The sequence below is a fragment of the Eulemur rufifrons genome, chromosome 3, assembly GCF_041146395.1.
Source record: "Eulemur rufifrons isolate Redbay chromosome 3, OSU_ERuf_1, whole genome shotgun sequence".
Taxonomy (NCBI): domain Eukaryota; kingdom Metazoa; phylum Chordata; class Mammalia; order Primates; family Lemuridae; genus Eulemur; species Eulemur rufifrons.
The window spans coordinates 61,731,370-61,756,920 of NC_090985.1; the positions used below are offsets into that span (position 1 = coordinate 61,731,370).

The 25,551-nt window shown below is 39.6% G+C and overlaps 1 protein-coding gene across 1 annotated transcript in view; it reads right to left on the minus strand.

Annotated features, from left to right (window-relative positions):
* The window catches only part of LAPTM4B (lysosomal protein transmembrane 4 beta), a 61,094-nt gene that overhangs the window by 933 nt on the left and 34,610 nt on the right, over positions 1-25,551 (minus strand). The window contains exons 3-6 of the mRNA XM_069465469.1: positions 24,440-24,513; positions 23,951-24,073; positions 21,452-21,550; positions 16,077-16,172 (exon numbers count right to left, since the gene is read on the minus strand). Of these exons, the coding sequence (XP_069321570.1) occupies positions 16,077-16,172; positions 21,452-21,550; positions 23,951-24,073; positions 24,440-24,513 (392 nt within the window). The remainder of the gene's footprint in view (positions 1-16,076; positions 16,173-21,451; positions 21,551-23,950; positions 24,074-24,439; positions 24,514-25,551) is intronic.

Sequence of the window (25,551 nt, forward strand, 5' to 3'; positions counted from 1 at the left end):
CAGGGACCGCTCACGGCGAGCCCCGAGTACGGCCGTGTAAAACACAGGATTTGGGCATCAACTTGGACTTAGAGCCTGGCTCAGCCACATTTTGTCAGCATAGCCCTGGGGAAGTCACTTAACCTCAGTTCCCACATCTGAGAATTAGAGGGCTACAAAATACCTAACACTCTGTGTGGCGCACACCTGAAATGGCTGCTATTATTTGAAAATGGTGGGAGAGGAACAAACAAGAACAAGCACTAAATTGATTGATAACCTCCTTGTTCACAATTCAAATACAAAAACAATTGTTTGTAGTTGTTTATGATCAACTAACAGAAGAAAACATTGGCTGATTTCTGCTTTCTTGGAGTAGAAAAAACACAGAATGTCAACTCAATTTCCTTTTATTCATTAACTAACATTTATTATGCACCTACTATGTGGAAGGCATTGTGGGTACGAGATAATTAAGATAAAAGACAGTTCCTGCCCCTTTAGGAGTTCAGAGATGAAAAGACAAAATAAAACCTCAGGGCGATGGCGACAGGCCAGAACCGTGCCTGTCAGGTTCCCGGCCTTCATTCCAGAAAGAGGTAGTGACATTGTGCCTCTGTTCTGAATCTTTCATATTTCAAGTGATTTGTGGAAAAAGAAAATACATTCACAGACGAAACCACACTTTTGTTATGTTTTCTGTTACGGACATCATTTAGACTTAAATCGGCACACCTCCATTTCACGAATTTCCATTTATTAGTCCCTTGCGCTCCTGGAGGGATGGCACTAAAATTGTCTTAAGTTTCTGTTTTAACTTTTTATCACACTCCACTCTACCAGCCTCACACAGACACACATCCTTCTCTCTAACTGCCACTTGTCTTCTTACAGTCTTAGAGCTCCTGAAGGGCTGATGCCCTGTCGCGCTTCCCCCAAGGGTGGGGCCCAGTGCCCATTTAATAGCAGGAACTTCGGTAACTCCGGAGAAAATGACCGAGGGGCCATTTAGGCTGCCCCCAAAGAACCTGTATGGCTCATTCGGTGGGGAAGTGGAGCTGCCCACCTAGAGAGAGGGCATTGTACTGGTTAGGGTCCAATCAGGACACAGTAATTTGAACAAAGTTTAATAAATCATTATTAACAGGGGATTACAGAATGGGGAATTGACTAATGGGGGGAAAGGGAGCTCTAATGTACTCTCATGTTGAAGGCGGGTATCCATGGTAGGAATAAGCATGGAAAGAGACCCCTTCCCCAAGGCTGGGATGAGACACTGTTGGAGAGGGTGTGGTTGAAACCCAGTGAACAGTGGAGAAGTTGTCTGGGTTGAGCCAGGTGGTGGCTAGTGTGTAAAGAACCACCTGTGGGGCTGCCGCTGACCTGCTGCTGGAGGCAGTTCCACTCGCCCTGGAAGCTGCCTGAGAGGTAGGTGTATGCTGGAGAAGCCTGTAGGGGGCGGGGGGTGCTGCCCTGCTGTCCGCACCTCCCATCTGGGCCTGGGGGGCACTGCCAACAAGATCCAAATACTCTGCATCACGCAGAGGAACCAGGAAAAGCAAACCCCCTTCTCCCCCAGCACGCTCCATAGACATTGCTTACTGGGGTCTAGTGATAAAGGAGAAACAAGGACCAGGCCTGGCAAGGCTGAGGGAGACTGCAGCCGTGAAGCAGCAGACGGATAACCGCACAGCAACACACAGGCAATGGCAAGGCCACAACCGTGCCTGTCAGCTTCATGGCCTCACTCCCGAAAGAGGTAGTGACACTGTGCCCGTGTCCTAAATCCTTTATATTTCGGGCATTACCCAAAGTAACAGTGCCTGGGGCAAATGTTCAGCTGCTGCCCACATGGAAAGGGAATGGAGTACCCAAGATACACTCAGTACAGGAAGCCAATCCGAGGCAAGGAAGCCCTCCATGTTCTTCCCACAAAATGACGTCTTCCACTCTCACGTCCAACAAACCAACACTCGCCGGGCGCCTATATCCACAGGGCACTCAGTTACAGCAACAGGAGCCTGAGAGCCTGACAGTCTGTTGGAAGGCAAGTGGGTAAAATGGGTAAAAGCTGGCATGATCGACGTGTGAGTGTAGGTAAGATGTCAATGAAGGTCAGACAGGGACACCAATTCAGGCTGAGGAGTTGAGAAAGGCCTCTTGGTAGCATGACAGGAGGTGTTCAGGTGTGGAGTAGAGGACGACATTCCAGGTGGAGAGGTAAGAAGGAAGCATGATGCAGAGCACTTTCTGGAACTGCAAGCAGTGTGCTATGGTGAATATTCCTGGGAGAATGTTGTGGAGATGAAGTTGGAAAGATGGGCAAGGCTCGGAGGATGAAGAGAGCCTCCCAGGCCACCGCGGCTCTCCTCTCTGCATCTCCAAGTTTGACTTTAGGACCGAGCATCCAGCGTGCAGTGCGTGCATGCGTGTACACACACATTAGATACAGTAACTTATAGTGGAAACGCCTGTGATCAGCACCAGAACTATGAAATTTAGTATGATCAAGCTGCAGCATGAAGCTTCACCACCTCATAAACAATTAACTGATTCGTATCTACCATCACCTTTGGAGAAATTATCCTAAAACGCAGTAGAGCTACTTACGAAGAAGTAAAATCAGCCATCACATCCAACTTTGTTTACCTGACAAAATGCAACACTCAAACCAAATTCTCCAAAATGTTCAAAGATTAAACACAAAATTTTCTTAAAAAGAAAAAAAAGATGCTATAAATCAGATCTTTGTCAAAATAAAACTTTCACATTAAATTTGGCAGTCTGTCACTATGTCTTTGTTATTCATCTTGAAACTTGTTTTAAAGTTCCATTTTAAATCAGTATTTTAACATCCTGATAACATTTTCTCTCAAATATTCTACCACCTTCAACGCTTGATCCAAAGGTGCCAAGGTGAAGAATTTCTACTTTCATTGAAGTTTCCAAGACCCACTTTGATTTTCACATTTCCATCGCCACATACTTAATGCTGACAGTAAAATATTCTTCACATGATGCCTCGTACTATTGGACTATTTTCAAAATTCTACACATGGAAATGGTATTACATTCTTGAAGGGACAGCATCATCTTTTTATCTAAATGATGTTGCATTATTGATGACTTAACGGAAGAGCTGCAAAGGAAGGACTGCCGCCCTGTTTCTACTGTAATCTGTTAACACTGAGTGAAAACACTTGGTATTTTCCTTTTCTACAAGGACCCGTGACTTACTTGGAAATATGATTAATATAGAATATGCCCAGTAAGATGACATACAACAAAACTGGTGAAACGCGATTATTTTGACATTTTTAGAAGGTGGTTTAAACACAGTTTTTATTGTTTTAATAAAAAAAAAATCTAACTACTCACAACAAATGACCAAAAAATAATCTCTGAGAACTTTCAAGAATACAGGTCGTGTTCCACTTCTAAAGCTCTGGCAAGCAGCAGCTACTCAATGAGCAGATAAACCCAAGTTCATACGTTACAAACCTCAACCACAGACTGCTTTACTTCAAGCAATATTCAATACAACCAAATCTAATCTAAGTACAGTCCCCTGGAGTATGTCTTTTTTTTTGGAGACAGAATCTTGCTCTTTTGCCCAGGCTAGAGTGCCGTGGCGTCAGCCTAGCTCACAGCAACTTCAAACTCCTGGGCTCAGGCAATCCTCCTGCCTCAGCCTCCTGAATAGCCAGGACTACAGGTGCACACTAGATTTTGCAACCTTTGACATGGATTTATTTCTCCCTCCAGCTGTTGTGTATGTTGTAGCTAAGACGAATGAAGTTTCCTGTGGTGACACTCTGAGTTTTTGTTGAGTTGAATTGAAATGAACGATGAGCTTCTTTCCCACCAGCAGGCTGTCTCCTAGTGACAACTTCAATGGAAGAGACATTATCTATAGATAGATGGTAATCTTCCTAATGAATAGATGCCTTCTGGGGTCATTAGCAAGAGGGATTTTTCTGTCCATGTGGAAGAGAGTTCCACTGTGATCTAGTCACTCTGTAGCTGAGGTCATGTTAAGACATACTCCATGGCTAGCCATGGTGGTTCATGCCTGTAATCACAGCACTCTGGGAGGTCAAGGTGGGGGAGGATTGCTTGGGTGGTGGTCAAGGTGGGTGAGGTCAGGAGTTTGAGACCAGCCTGAGGAAGAGCAAGACCCCATCTCTACTAAAAATAGAAAAAATTAGCTGGGCAACTAAATATAGAAAGAAAAAAAAATTATCCAGGAGTGGTGGTGCATGCCTGTAGTCCCAGATACTTGGGAGGCTGGGGAAGGAGGATCACTTGAGCCCAGGAGTTTGAGGTTGCCATGAGCTAGGCTGATGCCGTAACACTCTAGCCCGGACAACAGAGGAAGAGATCATCTCTAAGAAAAAAGAAGTTGAAAGTGTTTTCTGCTGGGGTGAAAAAGTAGAAGATGGGTGAAGAAATGGCAGAGGGCAATTAAAAAACAAACCCTTCAATACCATGATTTTTAGGTATGTACGTGCAAGACTGTGTTAAAAGTAACATTCTAGAAATAAAAAGATAATCATGGCAGTCATGAAGGAAAGAGAAAGTCATCAAGAGGCAACTTTCAGCCTGAGGCTGGTGGGCACACAAAGAGCTACCCCAGGCCGGGGGCGGTGGCTCACGCCTGTAATCCTAGCACTCTGGGAGGCCGAGGCGGGTGGATCGCTCAAGGTCAGGAGTTCGAGACCAGCCTGAGCAAGAGTGAGACCCCGTCTCTACTAAAAATAGAAAGAAATTATATGGACAACTAAAAATATATATATATAGAAAAATTAGCCAGGCATAGTGGCGCATGCCTGTAGTCTCAGCTACTCGGGAGGCTGAGGCAGGAGGATCGCTTGAGCCCAGGAGTTTGAGGTTGCTGTGAGCTAGGCAGACGCCACGGCACTCACTCTAGCCTGGGCAACAAAGTGAGACTCTGTCAAAAAAAAAAAAAAAGAGCTACCCCATTCTTTTGGCCTTCCCAGTTGGCAGGCAAGTCGTGGGTTTGCCTATGAGCCTCTGCGGAGGCCTGGAAATCAAGCCAAACTCACCAAATAGGTGGCTTTCAACACGAGGAACAGAGGTAGGAACTGGACTGAACAGACACTAAATAAAGCTAGCGGGGAGTTGAGTGCTGTTGGACACTATTACCTCAGAGGTGACACGTTTTCACAGAAGTCCTCCAGTCCTGTGTAACCCAACCTCCACATTGAAACGGAAACTAGAAACACCCCAAACCCCAAGGGCAACTAGGTTCCGGCACCTCTGGGTAGTGAGAACACGGTTAAAATCAGTGAAGTCTGTGGGGATGAGCCCACTGCTGCACTTCCTGGGCTGTGAAATGGGTTCCAGTATCAGAACACTGTACAAAATAAGACAACTGAGTGTTAAAAATGACCCATAAATAAGGCAAAATGGAAATTTATTGCATTGTGAGGTTTTTATTTCTATATATACATAGAAAAAAAGGGAATTGTGGGGAGAAAGACAAAAGTTTTCTTCTGGTAGTAAACTAAAATGGTAATTTATAGAATGGATCATTGTATGAAAACCAGTGGGTAATACTGTATATAAAAGCTTCAGATACTGTTTTTCAAGACTCTAGCAACTGTTTTGTAAGCAAACGACACCTCTATTGATTTTCCACTATCATATATTAAATGTAAGTTTGATAAATCTGTAAGGCAGAATAATATATATGAGAGCATTAAAACTTTCACTTGAAAAAGATAATCCTTATTAAAAGCCCAAAGACTAGGTGTCACTGTTTGCTAACCCCCTTACAGGAGGGGAAAGCTCAATTCAGATCTACCCTCTGACTTGGGTGGGGCAAAGGCAATACATATAACCTAGACATTTGTATCCCGGTAATATGCTGAAATTAAAAAAAAAAAAAATTTCAGCTCCATCCAGGCCAAAAGCTAGGGCTGCTAAATTCTCTGGAACAGTTCAAATAGTTGTCCTACAATTGCCTAGAAAACTCTGCCTAAATTTCCACTAAGGCTGGAGTCAGTAATTATTATACATAGGCCAAATAGGGACCTACCACCATTTTTCGTATGGCCTGAGAGCTTAAAACGATTCTTTATATTATTTAATGATTGGAAAAAAACAAAAGAAAAATGTTTTGAGACATGTGAAAGGTACATGAAATTCAAATTTCAGCATCCATAAATACCGTTTTATCAGGACGTGGCCACACTCATTCATTTACATACCTCTACAGCTGTTTTTGAGCTCCAATAGCAGAACTGAGTGGTTATGACAAAGATCATTATGATCCATAAACCCTGACATACTTACTAACTGGCCCTTCACAGAAAAGGTCTGACTTTGCCTAAACTAAGTACTACCCTGAATTCTGACCTTGGAAAACATGACAATGTAAAATGAGAAAGTACACAACCCCCAAAACAATCTCATTATTTAGAGGCACTTAAATCTTCCAAAGGTCCATTTAAATTAATCCCAAGTAGCCAAAATATTTGTTTCTCTTTTTCACCGTTGGCTACATCCCTAATTGCCTATAATACATCTTGTTTAAAACAGGCAATGTTTACATTAAATGTTTGTCTTAAATTGGTCATAACACATTTTGCCTATTTAGATGTGAGCTTCCTTTACTCAGGCCAAACAGGAAAGGGGAGGTAGCCGAATCATGAATCTCCATGATTAACTGAAATAACCATTTGGGAATCTGGGATAGAATCATCAAAAATATAAAGTCTGGGCTTATCTTTAAGACATCTAAAATAATTGTTCTCAAACTTTTTGAATGCCCCTACCTATAATATGTAGTGTAAGTAAACACACACACGTGCTATCTATATCTATATATATATATACACACACACATACATATATATACATATTTTATATAATAGAGATATTCCCCCCCAAGGTACACATTTTTGTACATTTTAACATCTCTGGATTTAGGCTGTGCCTTATAATTGATAGCACCTTACAACAAGATAACAGTGCTATTTATAACTGATCGCACTCCATATTCAATGACTCCAATATTCAGCGGAAGAGGGCAGAAATTTGGGGGAATTCTAATGAGACGCTTTCCCCCCCCACCTATAGTAAGGAATCACTGCCCAAAGGCAAATAAGATAGAAGTTGATCTTATACTCAATTCACTGAAAAACAGCTGTAAGTTATCCTCACCTGACATTACGGAAAGAACCCATTACTTCCCTTAATTCTCAGCAGAGAAGCTATCCAAATTCTTTGATAGATTATATTCATAATATAGAATTCATACCTCAAATCTTTCAAATTGGGTCTAAAAATTCTCACTGGTGAAATATTTAGGAAGAAAATACCAAAATAATATATAGCAGCACAAATTGAAAATTAAAATGGTTCTGTGTGTTCAATATTTATAATACTTAGACAAATATTAGATATTTAAGTACTGAGAAAATAGCAGGACCTAACAGTGAGCTACCACCATGGTAACGTGTCCCCCAAGCCTGAACCTGCTACGCCACCTACTGTACACATCTCCTTCATGACGACACACCATGGCAAGGGGCTCCAATCCCCACTCAGCTGGGGCCACGGGACTTAAGCTAGAAAAGAAGAGCTGCAAGGACAGCTCAGAACCTCATACCTCAGACTGCCATTTCACCCACTTCCCCTTTCCCATACCTGTTTTATCCACTTCCTCTTTCCCATACCCGCCCCTGCCTACCCACCCATTGCATTGATGGAAAGGGAGAAACATCTCCTCTTTCTACTGCTCAACAAATCAACTGTTTAATTTTCTATTACAATCTAATCTTTGTCTACAAGCTTTCTTTCTTCATAGCTGTCACCACAAATATTTCATTCTGCCTTTTAAAATACCACAAGCCTTTCTTCTGCTGTTACACTACTCACAATAACATTTATGGAAATAAAGGCATTTTATTAAGAGGGTATGCCCAAACCACTCTCCAATTATTAGACGATTAGACCAGATACTTTTGCTGTTAAAAACAATGCTGCCTGAGCATCTTATACATTTTTTATTATTTCCTTAAGACACATTCCCAGAAACCGTTCCTAGAATGTAAAAAAATAAAATTAAATGCCTCATTTGTCCCGATAGTAAAATCAATACAGACTGACATGTTATTAAACAAGCAGTTCTGTGTGTATATTAAAGGTAAAATGGTTCAAAGTTATATGGGTCAGAGATAATTTCCAGCAGAAAATATTTAGGAACAAAATACAAGAATAACGGACCAGCACAAACTGAAAGTTAAAGTGGTTTGCATGTTTAAATATTTATAATATTTGGACAAATATTAGATATTTAAGTACCAAGAAAACAGAAGGACATTAAAAAACGCTGCATTTTATTGACTGAAGAATATTATGCAGAAGGAAAGAAATACGAGCAGAGTTAATATCACACTTTATCAGCCTAAACCTCAGAATCTACATGAACATCAAGATAAAGCTTTCAGGGGAAATCTCAGGGACATCTAGTCCAATCTCACCCAAGATGCTTTTAAATGTTAGAACCAACAGACAAGTACATCTGAGGCCGTGTGCATGTATGACAATATCAGGAAAAATGCAGGGGCTGGGATGTAGGAAGCAGGACTATTCAGCACAATTTTAGATAAGGAGGCTGTCTGGGGCGGTTACAAGGTTTACTTTTAACCTTTCCTTTTCTTCCACCTCTTTCCTATGTCATCCATGCCTCCTTTCCATGGTGATTTTAAGCACAAACTAACAAACAAACAAAACCAAAAGTCTCACTGCTTTTAAACTTTGTGACTGTACTCGAGAAGAGCTGCCTAAATGGACACGTGTCCACCTGCGTCACTCCTTATCCTGGTCACATACAGCCAAGCACTGGTGATGAGAACACATGGCCCCAGCTGCAGTCCAATCGTACCACAGTCCTGGAGGAGGTGAGGGCTCAGAAGAGATTGGAGAAGAGGGCTCAGGCTGCTGAGGTTGTAATCCCCCTCCTGCCACACTACAGCTGTGATCTCAAAGTCACCCACCTGGTGCCTCAATTGCCTACTTTGTAACACAGGGATTAAGAGGAGACTTAGTGAGTCAATCTACGTAACACACTCGGCACAGAGCCTGGAGGGAGGCAACCACTACACAAGCATTTGGGGAGAAACCCACAACGCACACACTACAGAGCAGGAGGTACAACCAATGCGGAGGAGAGTGGACCGTCACTGCAGTCACTCAGTCCTTGGCAGGGGTACAGATGTCGAGGAGATGAGGGCATCAAAAGGTGGCTGGGCCAGATGACGTTCAAGGTGTCACCCTATCCTGCAAGTAAGGTCGATTTTGTGTTGTGAGTTGCAATCTAACACAAGAGAGATCCTGGAGAATCATGTCACCCCATCTCCTCTCAGAGACCAACTATCACTTCCACCTCGTACAGCTCTCTCCAGTCACCCCCTTCACCCCTGCCCTGGGCCAGACCTTTGCTGACACTGCTCCTCACTGCCCCTCAGAAAGTCTTCTAGCTGCCCTCAGCTTATTTGGGACTTTACCAAGTCTACATCAGCTTCTTACATTTGTCTTAGTCTTTTAAAATTAAAAGAAAAAAAAAGGCTGAAGGGTATCAGAGTACATAATAGTAAATTGTAAATGAAAAATGATATGTAAAATTGACATACAACAAGATCTCCCTTTTACATTACAGAACTTAATAGAAGCTTCAAAGCCAATGTTCATAGTCTAGAGTTTCAAACCCCCTAGAAATGGAACTCTTCTAGTCCAATTCTTGGGGAATCTTCTCCTCCCCTCACTGTGCGAGGACCCTCTGGTTCATTTAGGCATGTGACAGGAGGGGAAAGCTGTTTCATCTGTGAGGTGTTTTTAATGTACAGGAATCTAGTGTGTATAGGACTGAAAGAGATCTTAAAAGAAGAGCCAGATTAGTGACTACCTTTTAGGAAAAGCCTTTCTCAAACCGTTTCAGAAAGTTAGTTATGCCTTTTTGAGGAATCTGCCAAGATGAAAATCGTGTGTTCACCTTGGTAACAGTGGGTACTCGGGTATGAAGTAACTTTTGAAGTCTAAATCAATCTCCTGCTATCAATTTAGCTCATTCCCTTCCCTTTGTCTCTCTATATTGGGGAAATATAAACAGAAGTCATGTTACCCGGACAAGAGTTTGTTTCTATTCTAACCACATCCAACCTAGACTAAGAAATAATGAACCACCAGATTTTTTTAAGTAGTGGTGGAAAAAAAACCAGTAGAATACTTTATACACCATTTTTGAAAGTCAATTTGACCACTACTAAATTGCACCCCACCCCCACCCTCTACTGGTCAACAAATAACTTGTTTTGTGGCTTTTTGAGAGCCTATGCTCAGCCTTAATTAATCTCTAGTATGTCAAAGAGAACCTATTGGGAAATGGCTGCTGGGAAGATGATGTGGCCTTCACATGGGTCACTGACCTTTTTCTTAACTGTGGTTTTCAAAAGAAGGCCCCACATAGCAAAATATTTTTTGCATAGAATGTTGGTCTAGATTAAGACCTACGAGGCATAATAGACTCTAGGAACTTTAAAATTTTCCTGTTTATCCATAAATAGTTAGGAATTTTTCTACGTTACCCATGACTATGATTCTTTTATCTGGAATCAGAATTTCAGACACCATTTTGGTTAAATATCCATCTGCTTTTAAAGTGCCTCAATTCCAAAGGAATCAGGTTCCCTACATCTAGATTTAACAGAATGCATGAGGCCAGGCAAGGTGCCATTACAGGTGGCACTCTGTAATCCTAGCACTCTGGGAGGCCAAGGCGGGAGGATCACTTCAGGCCAGGACTTTAAGACCAGCCTGAGCGAGAGTGAGATCCTGTTTCTATTATTAAATAGAAAAACTGGCTGGGCGTGATGGTGTGAGTCTTATTCCCAGCTACTCGGGAGGCTGAGGCAGGAGGATTGGTGAGCCCAGGAGTTCAAGGTTGCTGTGAGCTAGGCTGACACCACGGTACTCTAGCCGTGACAGAGAAAGACTCTATTTAAAAAAACAAACAAACAAACAAACAAACAAAAAACCCCCAGAATGCATGACTCAAGTCTTTATTAATATTAGCAAAACAAGGCTGCACATATTAAAAGTTTTTAAAAGCTCAATTTGTATAAAGTTTAATTTGAAAGAAATCTATTTCCGTAATATACATGGTTAGTATTGGTTAGTATTTTAACATTTTTCCTCTTATGGCCAAATTTTGATGGCAGTAGGGAGAGAAGGTGACATTACATAGTATGCATCGACTATGTGATTTGTACAACCCTGTCCTAAAATGAAGGGCGCATCTCCCTAAGGCACCCACCAGTGTGCTGAGGCCCTAGGGAACTGCAGTGACTCCAGGGGCAGCTCAGGATATTTTAAAGCTTCAAGGAAAACACTTCATGTTAGATAATACACCAGCCACTACTAAGTCATTTGCACATGACTACTTAATAAAATGAACAGTTGTGTATTTATCTTCATGGCCTAAGGGTGCTACCAAAAAAAAAAAAAAAATCACTAAGACCCTTCAGCATTGTAAACAGAGAAGAGTTTGTGACCCTCTGTCCCAGGCATTTCTTTCAAAGGTTTTGGTTTGGTTTAGTTGGGAAACTGGAAGAGAAATTAAGCCAGGGAATGATCTCCAATATCTAGTAAGTCTCTTCTATCCTCTCTCTGAGCATAATTTGGGAAAGTATTTATCTGGACAAATAGTATGGGTGCTGTCTCAGAGAAGGGGAAAAAAGCACATTTATTTTTTACCAATAAGAGCCCCAATATCTCACCACGGAGGTCAACCAGAACTATTCAGCCTGGGAGAAAAGCCATCTGGCCTAATGTTTGATAGAAAGTGCAAGCTAGGCACAACATGTTACGTAAATGTGGATTCCCAATAAAAATATGAACAAAAGAGAAACATACATCTACACGAGATGAGGTTTGGTTTTTTGTTTTTTTTTTTTTTTTTTTGAGACAGAGTCTCTCTCTGTCACCCTGGCTAGAGTGCCATGGCATCAGCCTAGCTCACAGCAACCTCAAACTCCTGGGCTCAAGCAATCCTTCTGCCTCACCTTCCTGAGTAGCTGGGACTACAGGCATGTGCCACCATGCCTGGCTAATTTTTTCTATATATATTTTTAATTATCCGGCTAATTTCTTTCTGTTTTTAGTGGAGACGGGGTCTTGCTCTTGCTCAGGCTGGTCTCGAACTCCTGACCTCAAGCGATCCTCCCACCTTGGCCTCCCAGAGGGCTAGGATTACAGGCATGAGACACCGCTCCCAGCCTACATTAGGTTCTTAATGTAGCATGAAGACCAGGGAAAATGACAGAACTAGATCATTCCAACCCCCATTTAGGGTCTCAGAGGTAGGCTTCAGTTAATTTGGTTTTCTTAAGTTAGAATGCTAACTTTAACTCCTTTAGTTCTCAGTCAAAACAATCTTTAAACAAAACAAAACAAAACCAGCCTGGCATGGTGGCTCATGCCTGTAATCCTAGCACTCGGGGAGGCCAGGAGTTCTGAGACCAGCCTGAGCAAGAGCAAGAACCTGTCTTTACCAAAAACAGGAAAAAAAAAAAATCAACCAGGCATACTGGTGCACACCTGTAGTCTCAACTACTTGGGAGGCTTATGCAGGAGGATCACTGTAGCCCAGGAGTTTGAGGTTGCTGTGAGCTAGGCTGACGCCACGGCACTCTAGCCTGGGCAACAGAATGAGACTCTGTCTCAGAAAAAAAAAAACCTTATTGGTCATAAATAGAGAATGATGGATAGATCAATTCATTTTGAAAACTGATACATAAAAAATAAAAAACTTGTGGTGGCTCACTCCTGTAATCCTAGCACTCTGGGAGGCCAAGGCGGGAAGATCGCTCGAGGTCAGGAGTTTGAGACCAGCCTGAGCAAGAGCGAGACCCTGTCTCTATTAAAAATAGAAAGAAATTATATGGACATCTAAAAATATATGTAGAAAAATTAGCTGGGCATGGTGGCGCACGTTTATTCGGGAGGCTGAGACAGGAGGATCACTTGAGCCCAGGAGTTTGAGGTTGCTGTGAGCTAGGCTGACGCCACGGCACTCTACCCCAGGCAACAAAGTGAGACTCTGTCTCATAAATAAATAAATAAATGATAAATAAAGAGAACAAAAGCAAGGATATTTTTCCATGTCATACCAATGGGTAGACAAATAGTACAAGAGGGAATATATTTCTTTATAGAAACGTTCTAGCTAATAAATGAAATAGGAATGATAGAATGTTATATCATAATCCTAATGAATAAATGAATCTAGCCATTAAGATCAATGGTTGCTGGTATTCCAAAAAGATGGTCAACCAGACATTTTCTGCTTCTTGGTGGAAGAACAAATTATCACCTATGAAATAGTCCTGCAAAAAAAATAACAAAAACAAAAAATCCTGAATATGGAAAGCCTCCAGATCCAACTAATAATTTCCAGGAAATACAGAGGACTACATTAGAGGTATGTAATCAGAAAAATCTAGAGTGAGGGACAAACTAATTTCTTCAACAAAAAATTAGAGACTTAAACTACATATTGACCCAAGACCCTGTGTTTCAAATAAACTGCTAGAAAACTAGGACATTTAGGAGACAAATGGAAACCTGAGCACTTACTATTTCATGATATTAAGTTAATTATTATTTTTAGAGGTCTAATAAGTCCCCCTTAAAAACAAAAGTAACCATAATATCATTATCTTTTTAAAAAATATTTTTAAAAATACTGTCAGAAAGCAGAGTCTTCAGGTGGTGATCATTCCAATCTTTCAGACTGGACCACCAATACAACAGTTATAAGAAAAGATAAATCCTCCTTTTTCCAGGAACATAATTCTTTAAAAACAGAAGGAAAAAAATGCTTTACTGGGAAATTGAAGAAAATAACTTAAGCAACTCAGATTCCTCATCTTAAAAATGGCAAGACAATACAAAATGACAGAGAATAATGACCAATAACCACCATCAAACAATTCCTTAGCACCTTGTGTCAACACGCAACAATCACAGTTGGCCAGAGGCCATGACCCCAAATTCTATTAATAGCTACTACACACTACTGCCCAGTTGGAAGCCTTTCTGAAAAAAAGAGGCATATTGTTAGAAGAGCAGGGAATGTCCAGTTAAAAAGTACAACTAATTTTTATAATTTTAAAAGTAAGCCTACATAAAACTTATTATTCCATATCTTTTAATATTTTCTCTCTTTTAAAGGGGAAAACTAAAAGGTTTTTCTAAAAAGCTAGTAGAATGCATTTTAAGGACTTAACGGTTCTTAAAGTCTCTGGGCACCCTAATTTCCACAAAACTTCTACCGAAAAAAATAACCAAAAGTATATCAAAACAAGCACATGCAACATGGGCATTATCTTGTCTGAAATACTTCTAAAAGATAATAATTTTATAAGCTCTGTATACCAGAAAATCTAGGACAAGGTTCTAATATATCTTATATATCTTATTTAATTTTATTGGTTCCTCAAAAATCTCAAACTCTGCTCACAGATCTTTCATTAGTTCAGCAAGACAATAATTGTACTGAGGTTTTTCTTTTTGTTTTTTTTTTTTTTTTTTTTAAAGAAAAGTCAGGGGGGAAAAAGACTGGAAAAAAAAAAAACTTATAGGTAACTAAATACTGAATGACTTAGAAGGAAAAAAATTCTTAAGCCAGTAATTACAGTAATTTTGAACAGCTATTTCTTTAAAGAGACTTACTGACCCAAGACAATTCTTTAAAGGGTTGAGTAAAACATGTGTTTACTGTAATCAGTGCATAGGATTCTGCAGGCCCCCAAAAAGGGCCTCCTCAGCAGCTGGGTATGCCGAGTTTTGTGTATCTGATCACAGCAGAGTCTATTCTTAAACCACTGCTCATGTTCACAAGCATTTGATTCGACCCAAGGGATGTTTGGCAAACACTTCAGAAAACTACTAATATTTATGTGTAACATGCTTTAGATATCCCCACAAAGTTCTCAGTAATACTCAATTACATCCATATAAGTTAGCATACAGCATGAAAATAGTTTATTCCCATTTTCTACCCAAGAAAGTAAAGTAAGGGACAGTTAAATTATTTCAGTAAGCTCAGAGTGAGCAAGTCACGAGAATTTTAAAAACAAAGCACAAAACTTGTTCTAGTTTAGATCTGACCTACCATTTACGTGTCCTGTCAGCTATCCAGGCCATTCTATCCCATCCCGTCCCACCCTATCCATTTTGACCCATTCCTCCTGCCTCTCCCCACACATTCCTGTCATGCATCCCCACCCTTGCCACGAACCATTCATCAAGCACTTACTGGCACCAAGCATTTCATCGGGCACCGTGCTGAATACAAAGATGGTAGAGACACAGCAAGTTTAATACCTAGAGGCCCCTTAATATTTTGAAATATAATAAATAAAATATTTCAATCTGGAAAATACCTAGAGGACTTACACTTTTATCTTACCTCAAGCCAGGCAGTTTCAAGACAATTTACATAAAGAACAAATGTTTTCATGGACTCTTCCAGTGAAGACACGTTTCCCAAAAATCTTATCTGATAGGTTTATAATTTTTACATATGAGCAACTAGTAGCAGAATAGAGATCATCTAAATTCTCTTACTAAAGCTTTCATACACAAGGGAAGGGGCAAGTTATAAAGATATAGTAACTTCTGCCATTCTTATCAACCTATAAAATCACACTTCTTAGTTTACTTCCACATGTAAAATAAGATAGTACAGTCATACTATGCAGAATCAGCATCTACAATCATATTCCATAGTTTAATAATTCAGGTTTAAGATACATAAATGTGGGTAGGGTACATATATTACCTACCTGTAATATTTTTAAGAATAAACCAGAGTAGCACCACCTAGATTTTAACATGCTGTAAGGAAAACAAAATATGTCTCATTTAACTATGAATCCTTTGATGACTAAGCAGCTCATGAGTATGCTTCAATGACAATAAAGATGGAGTGAACACTACAACATTTAGAAGCCATCACCTAGCAGAGTCGTGGGGAGATCTCCACCTTAAGTGATAATCACACCTACCGTAGCATCATTGCTGGTCACATAAACCAGGACATCAGAAGAGTTCCTGCCATTGATGTAGCGGTAGCAGTTCCAAACACAGCTAATCAAGTAACCCTAGAAGTGAGTAATGATTATGATTATTAGATTTTTAATTTTCAAAGTGCAGGCAATTTAAAATACCACACAGATAAAGCTATCTTATAAAACTTTTATTTATATAAGCTATAAATGCACACATTAACTCTACTAAAACAAAAGCCTTTAAAATTACTAATGTTGGGTACAGTAACTTTCTGGCAAAGTGTGGCACTGGAGCCATACCCTATATCACATGGGGGGGGCGGCAGTGCTGGTGGTAGGTGGGGAGGAGGCAAGGGGAGGGGCTGAGAGTAGAATGAGAAATTTCTAAGAAAAGGTGGGAAGAACAATCACCACTACATTTACTGCCCCCAAATGCACAGATAAAATTTATTAACCCATTTATCACCACATTTTAACTATTTCTTTGGGAAGTTTTATTCTGTGATTATCTGTGATTTTATTACACAAGTCAATTTTTTTAAAAAGGCTCATAGCATATAAGTTTACTTCACTGTCAATAAAATTCACTAAAACATTTCCATTTTCTTAATGAAATATCCAATGAAGATACTTAAAATTAATGTCCATAATAAAGACATGCTATAAATAAAACATGAGTTCATGGGAGCTGTTTAAGCTAAGAACTCTTTGCACTTTCATTCCAATCACTTGTAATTGAATTAGAACTAAATGACTTCAAAGTCCCTTTCTAGCTTTAAAATTCTTTGATTAGAAGAGGTTTAAACATATGCAGACACTGGACTGCTGAAATCCAGAAATACATTCCTGATAAGAATGTAAAATGCTGCTCAAAGGGCTAAACAAGGGTTACCACATAACTCAGCAATTCCACTCTAGGTATATACCCAAGAAAATAAAAATACACACCCATACAAAATCTTGCATGAAAATGTTCACAGCAGCATTATTTATAAGACACAAAAAGAAGAAGCAACCCAATGTCCATCAACTGATGAACTGATAAACAAAATGTGATATTATTCACAGAATGGAGTTTTTACTCAGCAATAAAAAGGAAGGAACTCTGCTCCATGGTACAACATGGATGAACCTTATAAATATTATGCTAAGTGAAAGAAGCCAGTCACAAAGGATCACATATTATATGACTGTATTTATATGAAACGTCCAAAATAGACAATCTATAGACACAGAAAACAGATTAGTGACTGCCGGGAGTAGGGGATGAGAGTGAATGGCAAGTGACAAAAATGTTCTAATATTAGATTGTGCAACCAGAGCAATGATCATACAATTCTGTGAAGACACTAAAAACCACTGGCTTGTACCTTTTAAATGGGCGAATTTTATGACGTGAATTATATCTCAGTAAGTTTGTTTTATAAAAATGAAGACATTTATGGACAAAGGGGGTAAAATATTCTGTTGTATACTCAGAACTAGTCTTTAACGTGCATTCATAATTGATGGTGATTATTTCTTGTATTTAATTATTATATGATGTTAAGATGAAAATATATTTCATAAACGTCAATAATTTGAAACCACGGATCGACAATGAGAAAGAAAAAGATGGAAAGGGTTTTTTTATTCTGGTCAAGTGAGGCAGTGGGAATGGAGAGGGAACAAAGGAATCTGTAGCTGGTTCTGATCAATTAGTTGTAAACACCACTGCACTCAGACCAACCAGCTTTTTTTTTTTTTTTTTTAAATAACAAAGTACACAATAGTCAATTTACTCGAACGTTCAGTTTAGTCAACAATGCTACCACTTCCTCATGGGGGTGAGGGCAAGATGTACACTTCTGTAAGAATTTCAGTAAAAATGGAAAAGAGATGCTTACGCATATTAGTCACGTGCTATGTAAGAAGACTAATCACAATTCAAGAACTTGAGGTGGAAGGACTGCTTGAGCCCAGGAGTTCAAGGCTGCAGTGAGCTGTGATCACACCACTGCACTCCAGCCTAGGAGACACAGTGAGACCCTGACTCAAAAAAAAAAAAAAAAAAAAAAAAAAAAAAAAAAAAATTTATTTCTAAGTGTCAGCCTCTTTATCCCTCTGGTATGTGGTAAAATGAATTATTTGATGTTAATGATATGCACTTTTTAATTTACACAAAACTTAAGTTTTCAATTCTTATGTTTTATGTATATATAATTTTAATCTGAATTAATTTTGTCAGTTGGGGCTGGAAGTCAATTTTTTTTTTTTTTTTTAATTCAGATTTGTTGAATGCTTTTGTGCATTAGTCTCTGGAGGATTCAAAGAGTAAGACCCAACCCTGCACTCAAGTTGCTTATGGACTATCAGAGGAGAGGCAGCACAACGTCTGAAGGAATGCCACTGAAAGTTACCTTAGGCCACCACTGGCACGCTGCCTTGATCTGTCTTTAAAAAAAAAATAAAGCACTGTGTAAACCAAAAAAAGTAAAAAGGCAAAAAATCCTTTGGATACGAGGCTTTAAAATGACAATTCTATACCTGAGAGGCCATGAGACACATAAATGGGCAGCACCTAGTGTTTATTTACTCACTACACACTCCAAATGGGGAAAAACCTTTGCCTGCTGTCTAAAAAAAAATTCCTCCTGCCAGCTCTGCAGAACTAGGTGGTAAGCATTCCTCCCTTTTCTGTCTTAGGACAGAACCAAGCTGACAAACGTCCCGTTTTGGGGTCCCAGAAAACCAGTGTAGTGACAAAATGTATTGAAGAGTAAGAGCGAATTTAGGTGCTGAGAGCCATTAATCCAGTAAACCAATAGGTAAAACTGCAACATAAATACCCATGTTAATTTAAAATAATAATTACTGAGTCTCTAGGCACAAAGCATCAGCTTAGTGCTAAGGGGGATATAGAAAAGAAGTAACAGACTGTTCCCAAGGAAATGCAGTCTAGTCAGTGCGAGAGAGAGAGAGAGAGAGAGAGAGAGAGGTAAATAAAGAAATATAAACAAGTATATATTTCTCACAGGCTGGAGACGGTGCTGTGAACAATTTGTACGATGCCTTTTATGGGACAATTATGATAATCAATCTGTGTTTTGCAATTTATAAAGGCACCATGGAAATCAGGGATGTCGTATTCACTACCAAACCCCAGTACCTAGAACAGAGCCTGCCACAAAAGAGATTTTTAATAAATATTTACTGAATAAATGAATGAAGGACATACCTTTCCACCTTTTATCTTATAGTCATCCTGTAGGATGTTTTATTAATTATTATTGCTATTTAGTAAATGAAGAAACCAAGGCTCTAACCACACTGTTAGTAGTAGTAGTGATAGAGGCCAACCATAGGTCCTGTGACAAAATCTGAAGTGGGCGTTTCCAGTATAGGTAAAATGCCCACAAAATTTAAAAGCCATTATAAAAAAGAGGTCTTGGAGGTTTCAGCTTCTGACCTTCTGGTAAAGGCAGAGTTAGCTTGGTCAGACTAACCTTTCTCGAGGTAAAAATTATAAAATATGGAATAAATACATACATATTGTCTGTGCGCGCACGCGCGCGCGCACACACACACACACACACACACACACAGTATTTTAAGGCATGGGAAAATGACCCAAAAAAGGCAGGTGTCAAAAGGAGTCTATCCTTGAAAGACAAACTGCAATGACTGACATTTGAGAGTCTGTGGCCTTTCACCAGGGGGCACTGCCAACCCCACCTGCAGCCTGGGCAACAGGTAGCACTAATGTCACAGGCCTGGGGGTTAGAGGACAACATATGGGACCAACCAAGCAGCCAGAAAGTTGGAACTTGGGAGTGGGAGCAGCCTGGTGGTAGGTCCCAACATCCATGGATAAAATTCACTCAAATCCTTAACCACTAAACTACACATACAATATCAAACAATTCAGAGAGGTGTTTTATGGGGGAAAATTCAGATTCAATGTATTTTTTCTTTCCTTGTTTTTAAAGACAAGGTCTCGCTATGTTGCCCAGGCTAGTGTAGCTATTCACAGATGCCATCAAGTGCACTAAAGCCTGGAACTCCTGGACTCAAGAGATCCATCCTCCTGTCTCAGCCTCCCCAGTAGCTGGGACTACAGGTACGTGCTGCCACACCCAGCTCAGATTCCATTGATTTTCTTTTTCTTTCTTTCTTTTTTTTTTTTTTGGAGACAGAGTCTCCTTCTGTCATCACAGCTAGAGTGCAGAGGCATTATCATAGCTCACTGCAACCTCAAACTCCTGGGCTCAAGTGATCCTCCTGCCTCAACCTCCCCAGTAGCTGAGACTACAGGCACAAACCACCATGCTGGGCAAATTTTTCTCATTTTGGTAGAGACAGGGTCTCAGTCCTGCTCAGGCTGGTCTCAAACTCCTGAGCTCAGGCGATTCTCCTGCCTCAGCCAATGAAGAGTGCCAGGATTACAGGCTTAAGCCATTGCGCCTGGCCCACTGATTTTCAATGAATCATTTTCTTTCTACTCCTCCTTCATCATAGTATCTAGATGATTTTCCTCCCAAAATGCAGCTTTCTCAAGCTTATTGAGGCTTGATTATCAAAGAATGGGGTAATTTTATTCCAAAATAAAGGCAATGAAAGGTACTGAGATTTAAAAGTTCGAAGTATAAAAGCCATTTGAGAATTTTCTACCTGTTTGTAGCACACATGCACAAATTATATACAGATTGACAAAGATGAAAAAGAATAGGTAGTATTTAACTGATGAGGGTTAAGGGGACACTGCTAATGGCAGTGGAAGTCGTTTAACTTTTGGGAGCATCAATTTGACAACCTATCAAAAGGTTTGAAACCATGCATGAATACCCTTTAAGAAATTTATCTTGAGGAAATAAATGTAAGTATACAAGAATGCATTTAAATATATTCACTGCAGCACTATTAATAAGTGAAAAAGTGGAAAACCGTTTCAATGTCCAATCATGTGTAATTTGCAAAAAAAAGATATTCATATAATGGATTGATATAGAACAATGTTCAGAATATATTTTAAACACAAAATACAAAAGAATGTATATTACATACACATTGTAATGGATGTTGCACTATTATAATATATACTATGTAACACATAACTATTTTTCCCTATCCCTCTTCCCCAACCCCATAATATACAGCTATTATATTAATTTATTCCCATCCAAATATATTTTGGAATAACCCTAGCTTGGCCTGTAAAATTATAATTAGTGTTTATCTCTAATATAGAAAACAGAAGGAACTGTAATGTTAAGAAATCAAAAAGCAGTTCAGATATGCAAAATAAGACAAGGAACTGATTAAAGTTTGTTTACATCTTTGGCATTCAGGAAAACACTTAAGATTTAGATCATAAGTATAATCGTCATGCTTACCTTAAAAGTCAAGATAATGGTAATAAACAGAAGAATAATAAGGATCAAACAGGTAGGATTCATAGACATGATATCATCTTTGTAGGGAAAATTAGGAGGCTGCAAAAGAAAAGGGCCTCATTAGGAAAATCTCATTAATCATTCAAGATTATATTCCTTAGGCGGCAACTCAGATGTGCTTATCAGACAGCAACTGCTTGAAGCGGTAAGGTATTATTTAGGACTAATACAAAATTTCTAGCTTAACATCACTGATGAAAAAGCTGCAAATGGTGTGGGGGGAGAGGCTGATCTGTTCACAAGTCACATAATAACTCTTGACAAGAAAAATCAAGGAAGAGTCAGAAGTGAGACCTGAAAATATAACTCTGTCCTCTTACTATACAAAAGTTAAAAGTCAGTGGTCTGTATCCAGGGACATTTTGCACACCTCTGATATTTGGATTTTCTGCAAATTCTGGACCATTTTTTCCCTTGGAGCCTGAAAGGTTTTTCTGTAGTGCTGGTCTTAAAGGGAAAGAATAAAATAATGTGGTATTGTTTACCAAGACCAGCGAGAAATTATATTGTTCCTATGTCTATTTTTTAAAAGGGATTAACGCACAAATACGTATGTGATCCTTTCCACAAAGATCTTCACACTCTTCCCCTGGAAAGTGAACACGGTCAAGATCAGTATGTTCAGTTGAGATCAATAAAAAGATATGCACAAATTATTTTAATGTGTTTTACAAGACTCCACTTAAACAGATAAACAGAACCGACATTAGAATTAAGTGGGGGTTGTCTTCCAGCCTTCTCAGATAACATTCTCCCCAGACTCAATATATCCAATCTGTCAACAGGGGCCTCCATGAGTGGAACATGAGCCTTCCCATTCATCACTGTCTGTTGGGCATCGTGGTAACCTGCAGGCCTCGCTTGATCAACCCAGACTGATCTTGAAGTAGAACACACAGAAGATATTATTATCTTCTTATATTATTGGTTTGTGATTATAAATAAGAGTAGATGCTGATTTTTTTAACTGACATTAAAATTACTGTTAAAATCACTAATGTTATTACATAACCAATGGCTCTAAAGCAAATGAGTACATAGTTACACATTGTGTGGGGCACAAAACGAAGTCTAGGTAGCATCTAAGTGCTCTGCACGCTTGCCTTCCATAGTAGGCTTTTTGTTCCTTATCATCTCTGCAATGTATGGGATGCAGCACATAATATACTATGCAAACAGTCACAGGGCTGTCTTCATGTCTCCTTAATCACCACTGCCCTGTCCCAGCTCCTTCACATGACAGGCTCTGTTGAGATCATGTTTCCTCCTCACTTCCAGTATGATCTGAGGAGCCCAGCATCAGATCATTATTAGGGAGTAGAAACACAAGTCCTTAAAAACAGAGATAATTCTACAACCTGCTCATCATATATAAACCCCTGACGCAGAAACACTTAGCTGGCCCAGAAGAGGTAATACATAAAATTACCAAGTGGGAAATACAGAAAAATTTTCTTGATGTAACATTCTATGGAAACATGGATCTGTTTTCTTAAAAAAAAAAAAAAAGGAAGGTATTACTAATAAGAATGATAACCACAACAATGACACAACAGATACTTTTAAGGAGCTTTTTTTGCCAGGTCTGCTGGGTACCAGATGATCTGGCCAGGACTGTAATCAAGATGACCAACATCTGCTGTCCCATTTCTCTCTCCCTCCAGTGCCCCACTACCACTCTCTCTTCTAGGCCCCGCTCTCACATCAAATCTCACAGCTTCATCCCTCCCAAACCAGGAAAACACCCTACCGCATACCCCCTGCTCAGAGAAAACCTCCAGTGAACATCCTCTCTATTTAAAACATTCTAAGATTTCAAAGAAATTAAATTCTAAGGCACATTCACAATTTAAAAGGCAAGGGTCAAAGAATGTGAAGGCAGAGACAGACGTATTCCAACCTCAAAACTGCCCTAAGCTTCTTAATACCAGGCACCAATGTTTGTTCACCTGGTCACAAAGGACATTTAGCTGGAAATGAGTCCCGAAATGATGCTTGGGGAAGAAAGGGGTTCTAAGGTCAAATAAGTCTGGAAACTAAGGTACAGCATGGTGCCACTTTCTCCGTACAACAGCAAAGGCAAAAAGCTACTCTTTGCTGATTACTGAGTAAATAGCATTTTACGAAAGTAAGACTATCAGTAATTAGATCATAATTTAGATAGGCACATTGAAAACCACACACCACCATCAACCTTGCCACCAACTTAATCTCTCTCAGACTCAGGGAGGTTATGATTTCCCAAATAGTATTCTAAGAAACCAAAACTCTTATATTTAGGATAACATTTTTTAAAATCTCTGGTCAGTAACTCAGATGCAAGCTAAAAATCCACAAATTAATTTGTGCGTATGTCTATCTCTATACTTGTAAATCAGGTTTTTTAATGCAGGTTTCCCGCATAGACAGCAGCAGTTATTGAGAGAGAGGGCCACATACCAGCTGCCGTATATATTCCTGAATGGAGTTTGGATAAACAAGCACAGTGACTGCAACCAAGGTGTTCAGGGCAAAATCGAAGATCTGGTAACAGAAGAATGGGATGATCCAGGCAGCGCGTTGCTAAACATAATAGAAAATAGACTGTGTTCAATATTGTAAAACATTATTTTGTTCAGTTCAAAGAAATCTTTTATTAATCTGAAAAGAAATGGAAAAATTGAAATTCGTTAAACCAGGTCATGATGGCAACTGCTATGCCAAAGATAAGTAGTCAACAAACAAGCCTAAAAGAACATTTCTGGTACTATAATATTGGTTTTATTATGGTCTTCCTAGCGCCATGTGATATTAATAAGAGATTTAAGCTTTCAAAGATTCTTGGAGAAAACTGGAAATAACTACTTCTTACTTATTATAGGTAGCTGCACAGATTATATATGTAAGGAACTGAGGAAAAGGTCCAGCATCTTATTGCAAGCTGCTTACCTTATAAGCTCCATATGTAGCCATTGCACATATCAGGATCATGAGAAGAGAAATTGCAATAGCAATGCACATGTCTGTAAAAGGGTTTAAAAAAAAAGACAAAGACAATCAGTAGTAGATCGACTGTTTGAATTTTTAGTAGAGATGGGGTCTCACCTTTGCTCAGGTTGGTCTCAAATTCCTGACATCAAGCAATCCTCCTACCTTGGTCTCCCAGAGTGCTAGGGTTATAGGCATAAGCCATTGCACCCAGCCTTTGAACACTTGGGTGTTCAAAAATAAAATAAAAAGCATTTTATTTATAAACCAATTTTAAGTGAAAACTTAATGCTAAGTAAACCATCACACTTTCTTTGGAATTGGAGGTGGTGATCGCTAATATAAGATGTTCTCCCTACAATATAAATGACCATAGATAAGAGATTATTTCAAAATAGGGGAAGAGATATTGATTGCGGGTATTTTTAAAAGTTTGGTCTTCTGGTCCACTGAATTATAGAAATAATGAGTGAGGTTTTCTTTCATGGTCATATAGGTGTCTGATGTATATTTTATTAACTCATGTGTGCCTCATGGCTCTAATTAAAACCTTCCTGTACCTTCCCACCTCATTTAAAATAAAATCTCAAGAGCCTGTGCCTACCTCTCTAATCACAACTCGGCCCACACGCTCGTTCCTCACCATAATCCAGCCATATCATTTGGTTCGTTAAATACAGGAAGATCATGCCATCTCAGGCCTTGTGTTTACAGTTCCCACTGACAAGAGGAAAATTCCCTCGTATTTTCACAGGACCAGCTCCTCCTTCTTAATCATTCATTCACGTCTCAGCTCCAATGTCAAAACTTCAAAGAGCCTCCCTGAATATTCTAGCTGGGGTCCGCCTCCCAGTCACTATCACATTACTGCAGTATTTTCTTCAAAGCATACATCGCTATTACCTTATTTCTATTTGTTACTTGTGCACTATCTGCTTCCCTCTGCTAAAGTCACCTTCCTGATGGAAAAGGCTTTCTGTATCTTGTTCACCACAACAACCCCAATGTCTAGGTGAGAAATGCCCAGCAGAGTAGCCACCGCCTCACGTGGGCACTGAGCACTAGAAACGACT